The sequence below is a fragment of the Papaver somniferum genome, unplaced genomic scaffold (assembly GCF_003573695.1).
Source record: "Papaver somniferum cultivar HN1 unplaced genomic scaffold, ASM357369v1 unplaced-scaffold_137, whole genome shotgun sequence".
Taxonomy (NCBI): Eukaryota; Viridiplantae; Streptophyta; class Magnoliopsida; order Ranunculales; family Papaveraceae; genus Papaver; species Papaver somniferum.
In genome coordinates, this window is record NW_020622934.1 from 13,095,094 (window position 1) to 13,102,657 (window position 7,564).

A 7,564-nucleotide genomic window follows, 5' to 3' on the forward strand; every position below is an offset into this window, starting at 1 on the left:
TGTTCCAAACATCAACCGTCGGAGTTGGGTGGTAGTTGAGTATAATAGTGGGGCCTTTTGTCTCGGATCCATCCTTGGATAATTTGAAGTTTTCCGTAACGACCTTTTCTTGAATATGAGCAATTTGGCATAGAGTTCGACGAGGATTGGTCATAACATAACCTGTGGCATGATACAATGGTCCATTGTAGCCTGCGGTCTGTGTGAACCGACGGACATCAACTCCATTTTAAATCCTCAAATAAGGATCAAAGGTAACATCTTTAACAGTGAAAGCAGCTATTTCCTGCCTCACTTGAATGAGCCTCTCTTCTTTGTTCCTCTTTTGTATACCAGTGAACATAAACTTCTTTCCTGTAGGTCTATCATCATCTTCTTCCCATTCAGTAGAAGGTCTTAGGCTCGGAAAGTGGTCATGCACCCATGCCTAGAAAAATATTAAAAAATTTAAGCAATTAGGACATGAATACAAAATATAAATATAACAAACAATCATAAAATAAAAAAATGATAAAATGTAGACAAACTTACCATTAGAAGCGCAACATTCCCAGCAATTTCAGTAGCTCCAACCCTCGAGGCCTTTCTTAGACTTTCAAGTAAATATGCAAGTGTGGCGGTGCCCCACGAATACTCTCTGGTCTTCTTCAAATCCTTCAACAATTGTAGGTAATGAACATTCACCATATTTCCCGAGTTATCGGGCATGAATACAGTCCCAATAGAATACAACAAATATGTTTTGGCTGTACGCCTAGCTCTTGTCTCATCTATCACCTCACCCGCCAATTGCTTTTTGAGGGTGTCTCCAAACTTCGTCTTCAAATTATTCAACAACAACTTCTTTACCTTGGAAACCTTGTGTGGTTGCGAAGGGTCATAACCACCGGCCAACATAAACTCCATCTCGGTATCGTCTTTATCCCACCCAAGTGTTTCTTCAACAAGGCTGTAAAGATCAGTCCAAGACATGTTGTTATCAAAACCTTCATACACGGATTTTCCTTCAACTTCCAAGTCAAGAATTTGCTTCACATCGTCCGGTATTATTGTCATCTCTCCAAATGAGAGATGAAACGTATCGGTTTCTAGCCAATATCGTTCCCTGAAGGAAGATACCACAACACTATCATACTCTGATTGGGTATTCAGAACTCCATGGCCTAATCCTGAACTTGCCACTAGAGTACGAACATTACCATATTCTTCACCTAATGGCCAATAACTAGCTCTTTGACGCTTGAGCAATTTGTTCGCCCTTGTATGTTCCATAAAAAAAAATACAAACATATTTTGTTAAAACGAGATTAATAAAATATACATAAATACCAAAAAAAAAATCGAAATAAATTATAACTAGGGGTGCACATACCCTACCCATACCCGCCAACCCTACCCTACCCGCCAGTTTTTTAACCGTATCCTATCCTATCCACTATTTGGCGGGTAGGGTGGCGGGTAAAGATTTTCTTAACCGCCAGTAAACGGGTAGGGTGGCGGGTATAGGCCATATTCTACCCACCCTACCTAGAAGTGCACATACCCTACTCCTACCCGCCAACCCTACCCTACCCGCCAGTTTTTTAACCGTATCCTACCCTATCCATTATTTGGCGGGTAGGGTGGCGGGTAAAGATTTTCTTAACCGCCGGTAAACGGGTAGGGTGGCGGATATAGGCCATATCCTACCCACCCTACCCGTTGTGCAGCCCTAATTATAACAACGTGTTAAGAGAAATATACCCTAGTCTCACAGAGTTTTGCAGCCCAGGAATTGGTATAACCAAATAAGATAGCGGACTTATCTGGTGCCTCGCCCCAAGGTCTTTTATTTTTCTTCCGTGGCAACACCAACTCTTTTCCTTTAGGAATATGCAACCCTTTTGGTGCGGGTTCCTTTCTCGGCTTCTTTCTTTAACTGGTTTAGCTGGAGATGGAGTTGTATCTACAACAATTTATTTTCCCTTGTTTTGTACTTCCTCTTCCTCATTTTCATCACTTACTTCCTCTCCCTCCTATTCATCATTTCCTTCTTATTCCTCCTCTTCTTCATCACTGGATTCATCGAGATTTTCTTCTTCTTCTTCTTCTTCTTCTTCTTCTTCTTCATCATCAGCTTCTTCACAGTTCTTTTCAAAACCCAATTCTTCAATTTCTTGTTCATTGGGTTCAGATCCTTCTAATTCAACCCCATAGATACCTACAGATGGTTCTCTAAGCCTAATCTCAAATTGATTCTTCTTCTTCTTCTCATCCTTGTGGATACCTCTATAATCCACCCCTAAATGCTTGTCACCACGAGGGGTGGGCGTATGATTAATCTGAGTTAAGTTATTCCCTCTCTTATTCTTCATCCTATCAGGATACCTACAAAAGCAATACATTTGTATGAATTCCTAAGAGTTCAACAGCCAAAATATAAACAAATAAACCAAAAAAAGTGTGACCAAAACGATTTACGGTGTATAACTATACAATCGTAACAAACCATAGGAAAGTCACGGTGCGTAACTGGACGACTATAACAAACCATATAAGAATTCGGTTGGTAAGTTTTTTATCGGGATCAACCGTAACATTAGTTGAAAATAGGTTTTCAGACACATGATAATATACGGTTAAAGACACATGATAATTTACGGTTGATAAAGAAATTATTTATGTACCGTACAAAAGAGTTATCTACAATGGCACGGTAACTTATGGTTGAACACTATTATGAACCGTACCTAATACATGGTTGGTAACTAACATACCAATAGGCACCGTAGGCAGAAATTTTAACATGCAGAGCGAAATACGGTTCGTAATTCCGTTTCAACATCAACCATAACTGAGAAAAATTCTCAGACCTAAGAACATACGGTTGGTATTTCAGAAAATTTCAATTGTTACGAACCGTACCAGTATCAAAAGCTTCACTTACGGTTCATAATAGAACTAATTTCAACCGTAAGTAACCAAAACCCAGGATATGAAAAGTTGATTTTTCATCTAAAACCCTAATTTATGATAGAAAATGAAATTAAAACGAACAAAGTAAACTAAACCCTAAATGAGTTTCGCAAAACACACCTCATATAAGTCATTCCAAGTAATTTCTCCGGTGGAGGGGTTAGAAATTGAAATTGTTCTTCTTCACCTATTGGAGGATTTGCTTGATTAGAATCGCTACAATCTTCATCAACTTTTTTCTTCTTCGTCATCTATAATGTAGACTTCAATCAACGATTATTAATTTTGCGAATCGCCGATTAATCTAAGACGATGAAGTTTCGGTTTTGTTTTAATGGAGGTGGTGCTTACGGTTACAATGAAGAAGTAGAGAAGATGAAAGAAAAAAAAACTAATTCTCATTCTTCTCATTCATAATTAGGTTTGATGGAGGACAATTCTGTCTTTTCAATTTAAAAAAGAGGGACAAATTAGTCCATTTAAAATAAAAAGGTTAATCTAGTCAATTTACATCCCCTAATCAAAAAAAGGGACATTACTATCACACTGTCGTCCCTCTAATAAATCATGCCGCCCGTATAATAAGCTTGGAAGGAAATGCTCACACAATTCTTTGTCTCTATGCAGCTTGGCGCATGGCCACACTTCGATAAGATTGGGTGCACGGGCTCTCACTATGATAAAATGATTTACGGTGGTCCCTGCATATATATTCACTCACTCATTCATACTACTAATTATTGGTTTTTTTGTTTGATATTGAATATCAAACAATTTCCAAGGAAAATCAAATCACTAGGACCATGTCTGGGGAAAGTGGAGTAGTGAGTGAACAGGGTCATAGTTAGAAGCTAAGATTCAAGTACCTGCTAGCTAACCCCACCACACACATGCCCACACAGATGCATTAGATTATATGAAAATGATTCCACGCCAACTACAAAAATTTATAACGACGTCTCATGGCACAAACAATCCCCTAAAGGTTCATGTTACAGAGATCACTTGGCTATGTAAACTAACCTATGAACTTTTTTCTTTTCTTTTCTCTAATATTGCGGTTGGATATAATTTTGTTTCCGATTTCTATTTTTACAAAAATAGAAGTCAGAAGTCCAGATATTTTGTTTCACAAAAAATCGAATTTTATGTTCCTAGAAATCGGATTTCTTGCATTTTAATTTCTTTAAGTCAAAAAATACTTCTGGATGCGTATCTAAAGATTCTAAACGCCCTACAAGCATACCTATGAGCTACTAAAATAACATACATAAAAAAAAAAAAAGAAAAAAAAGAAAGAACGAGTCTCTTGGATCCAACGGTAACTCTCTAAAGCTCGGTGATTTGATTAGTACTAGTAGTAATTAAGAAACCAAAAAACAACTGTAATAAGAATTAGTAATTAATAAATGAGTGTTGTTGTTGCTGTGTGGTGTAGTTCCTTCCAGAGACGATGGCAATGGATCAGCAGAGATAGGAGACCCACATGGGTTGTCTGTCTCCACTCTAGTATGTTCTACTACTGGTCTTATTTTTTCCGTCAAAGAATTAATGCAGCTAGTAGCTAGTAAACCCCCTCCTCACATCAACATCCAAAACTACATTTGTTAATTCAAAATCAAAGATTTAATTAACCATTAATTAAAGAATAGAGATGAGATGGTGTCATAGAAACATGTGCACTGTCTTGAAATGTATGCCCGAATACCTGCTGGATTTTTCAATTTTTTTATGCTGAGATTTTTGCTTTGTTTTGCGTGTATGGATGCTGCCTGTACGCCATCGAGGGTGTGGTGAGAGCTTTCTGTCTTCACTCGTCTTTCATTAGGGTGCTATAGTAGTAGTAGTGGTGGTGCATACTGCATAGCATAGCATAGCTTAGCTACCTTCTTCAAACTGTACTCTCTCCATATTCAATACACATTTCCTCTTCTCTCTCTAGACCTCTGTCTCAGTCTCAGTCTCAGTCATCATCTTCTCCACCACTTCTCTCTAGATCTCTGTCTCTATCTCATTCATATACATTTCCCTTTCTCTTTTATTAAAAGGTTTGGAATTAATCAAGCAAAGGGGATGGTAACAAACTTATCTTTCAAGATCATGATCAGATAAAAGTTATAATGGTGATGAGGGAGTGAGTGAGTTAACAAACAGTATAATAAGTAGCTAGTATTCATTTTTAGAAGTAAAGGGATTTGATTGAGTTGATTGATCATGGCAGTAGCTGCAGATAAAGGAGTAGTGGTGGATGATATGGGTGGAGATATGCAGTGTAGTAATCATCCATACAAGAACAATAATAATCCTGGTGGGATCTGTGCTTTTTGCCTTCAAGAGAAGTTAGGTAGACTTGTTTCTTCTTCTAAATCTGATCCTTCTTTCTTTCCTGTCAACACTCCTCCATCAACAACAGCAGCAGGAACAGCAGCAGGTGATTCTTCCTCTTCTCCTTCCTCTTTAATCACTGCTAGATCTAGTAATAGTGGATTTGGGACTAGTAATACCATTAATATAAAAAATGCAGCAGCAGCATTAGCATTAGGAACTGCATCATCATCAGCTGCGCATGATAATAATCATAATAATAAAACAACAACTGCTACTACTTCTTCAAAGATGATGATCATGATAGGTACTAATAATAATGTTCATCATAATTTGTTAGAAACATCTCAACAGAAGACGAGAAAATCACCCATTGCTGCTACTAATTCCTCATTATCATCATCACTTCAACAACATCAGAACAACAAATTGGTTATGCTCAAGAGAAGCAAATCCTCTGCTGCATCTAATACTAGGCGTATTATTAGTCATGAACCTCGTCACCAGATCTTCGATAATGACGACGAAGAGGATGAATTAGGAACAACAGATGAATACACCACCACGGAAAAATCTGCAACTAGGAATAAGCAGCATAGAGGGTTCTGGTCCTCATTCTTGCATCTATCCTCTGCCTCCAATAGAACCAGCAAGAGAACTATTAGAAGCGGTCCTTATGGGGAAAGGGATCACCGAGACAGAGTGGCAGTGATGTCGAACACTACAGCAACAAATGCTAATAATAATAATACAATCAGTTCAACAATAGCTGGAAAGGAAGAGAAATTAGGAGGTGGTAACGAGAGCAGTAGTAGTAATGGTGTGGCAGCGGCAGCGGCAGCATCATCAACTAGGAGAGATGCTATTGGGGGTTATGGGGATGAGAATGACAGTCCCAACAGCAGTAGCCATGCCTCATCGTCAAATTCATTTGGAAGAAAAGTAGCTAGATCCAGATCAGTTGGGTGTGGTAGTAGGAGCTTCTCTGGTGCATTCTTAGAGAAGATTTCTACTGGATTTGGTGATTGTAGTACTCTCAGGAGGGTGGAGTCTCAAAGAGAATCCAATTACCATAATAATAAGATGGTGGGTGTGGATGATCGTCGCCGCCACAACCACCACCACCGCCATATTAAAGAACGGGTAAAATGTGGTGGGATATTTGGAGGATTCACTATGACTAACACTAGTAATAGCATTAGTAATGGTGGGAGGGTTGTAGCTGCTGTAGTTGGAACTCCACATGGTCGGAGTAAAAACTGGGGATGGGCATTTGCGAGTCCCATGAGAGCGTTCAGGCCGCCTACTTCTTCTTCATCATCATCTTCTTCAAAGCCTGATGGCTCCGTTGTTGTTGCTGCTGCTCCAAAAGACATATGGTTTGTGTAATGTTATTGACCACTACTAGTTATTAAAAGAAATACACTTAATTCAGTTACAGGATTTTAATCTTGAATTTTTGTACATTATCAGTCTTGGTATTCTTATTCAGCTAGCTTCAAATTGAGTTGTGGAAATCGCCTTTGCTTTTAATTTTGAAAGAATAATTACTGCTATGTCTTTTTCTTACTTGCACCATGGACTAAAAGCAAAGGCAATCTCTTTTATTTTCTTGCAGCAGTGCTGCCATTTGATTTATTTGAACACCTTGACACCCGTTTCCCTTTGCCTAAGTAAAAACGTTATTACCAAGATTAAATAAAAAAAAACGACTATCGGGAAGTAATAATCCGATAAAACAAGATAGGAGAGTAGCCCTTTATAAAAGAGGTTACATTCTCGTCTAGTGCTTGATGATTATGGTGTTGCTCTTTCAACGACCACGGTGTTGATTACTGTAACATATTCTCATCCGGGTACCTTTTGAGGCTTGAACCAGTCGAGCTCTTGTGGTGTGGACTTGGACCAATTCGGTTGAATCCATGTGCAGTTAGAAAGCCATCCCTCTGTCTCGTAAAAATTGTTAACAGGAAGCTGCTGCATTCCCCCAGATGAGTGATAACTACATGTTTCAAGTGAATAGACTAAAATCCCTTCTCCATTCAGACGCAATCTGGGGACGTAAATTTTGTTTTCCATATCACGATTTGGAGCTACTGCTGATACACATGTGGTTGGGCTGATGAACAACATGTGTTTCCCCAAAGTTTCAACTTTAACCCATTCCATCTCGGATAAATCCAATCTCAAAATCCTAACCAGCTTGCCAACATGTCCTAGTTTCACTAATAATAGATCTTTTCCACACTTCACCAAGAAACTGGGATGCATATCATCGTTAAAC

At 38.6% G+C, this 7,564-nt stretch overlaps 2 protein-coding genes across 3 annotated transcripts; one reads left to right on the forward strand and one right to left on the reverse strand.

The window, feature by feature from the left end:
- Window positions 1-229: 229 nt before the first annotated feature.
- On the reverse strand, window positions 230-3,206 carry LOC113334595 (protein MAIN-LIKE 1-like). The gene is made up of 4 exons (XM_026580813.1): window positions 3,076-3,206; window positions 2,141-2,367; window positions 532-1,211; window positions 230-427 (listed from the first exon to the last, which is right to left on the reverse strand). The coding sequence occupies exons 1-4, from the start codon at window positions 3,204-3,206 to the stop codon at window positions 230-232; spliced, it is 1,236 nt and encodes a 411-aa protein (XP_026436598.1).
- Window positions 3,207-4,625: 1,419 nt separating this feature from the next.
- LOC113334521 (dentin sialophosphoprotein-like) lies at window positions 4,626-6,821 on the forward strand. Of its 2 annotated transcripts, XM_026580759.1 has the most exons (2): window positions 4,626-5,386; window positions 5,621-6,821. In XM_026580759.1, exons 1-2 carry the CDS (start codon window positions 5,170-5,172, stop codon window positions 6,667-6,669), a joined length of 1,266 nt encoding a protein of 421 aa, XP_026436544.1. In that variant the 5' UTR covers window positions 4,626-5,169; the 3' UTR covers window positions 6,670-6,821. The 2 variants fall into 2 exon arrangements, with proteins under 2 accessions (XP_026436544.1, XP_026436543.1); XM_026580758.1 differs by having other exon boundaries at window positions 4,626-6,821.
- The last annotated feature ends 743 nt before the right edge of the window (window positions 6,822-7,564 follow it).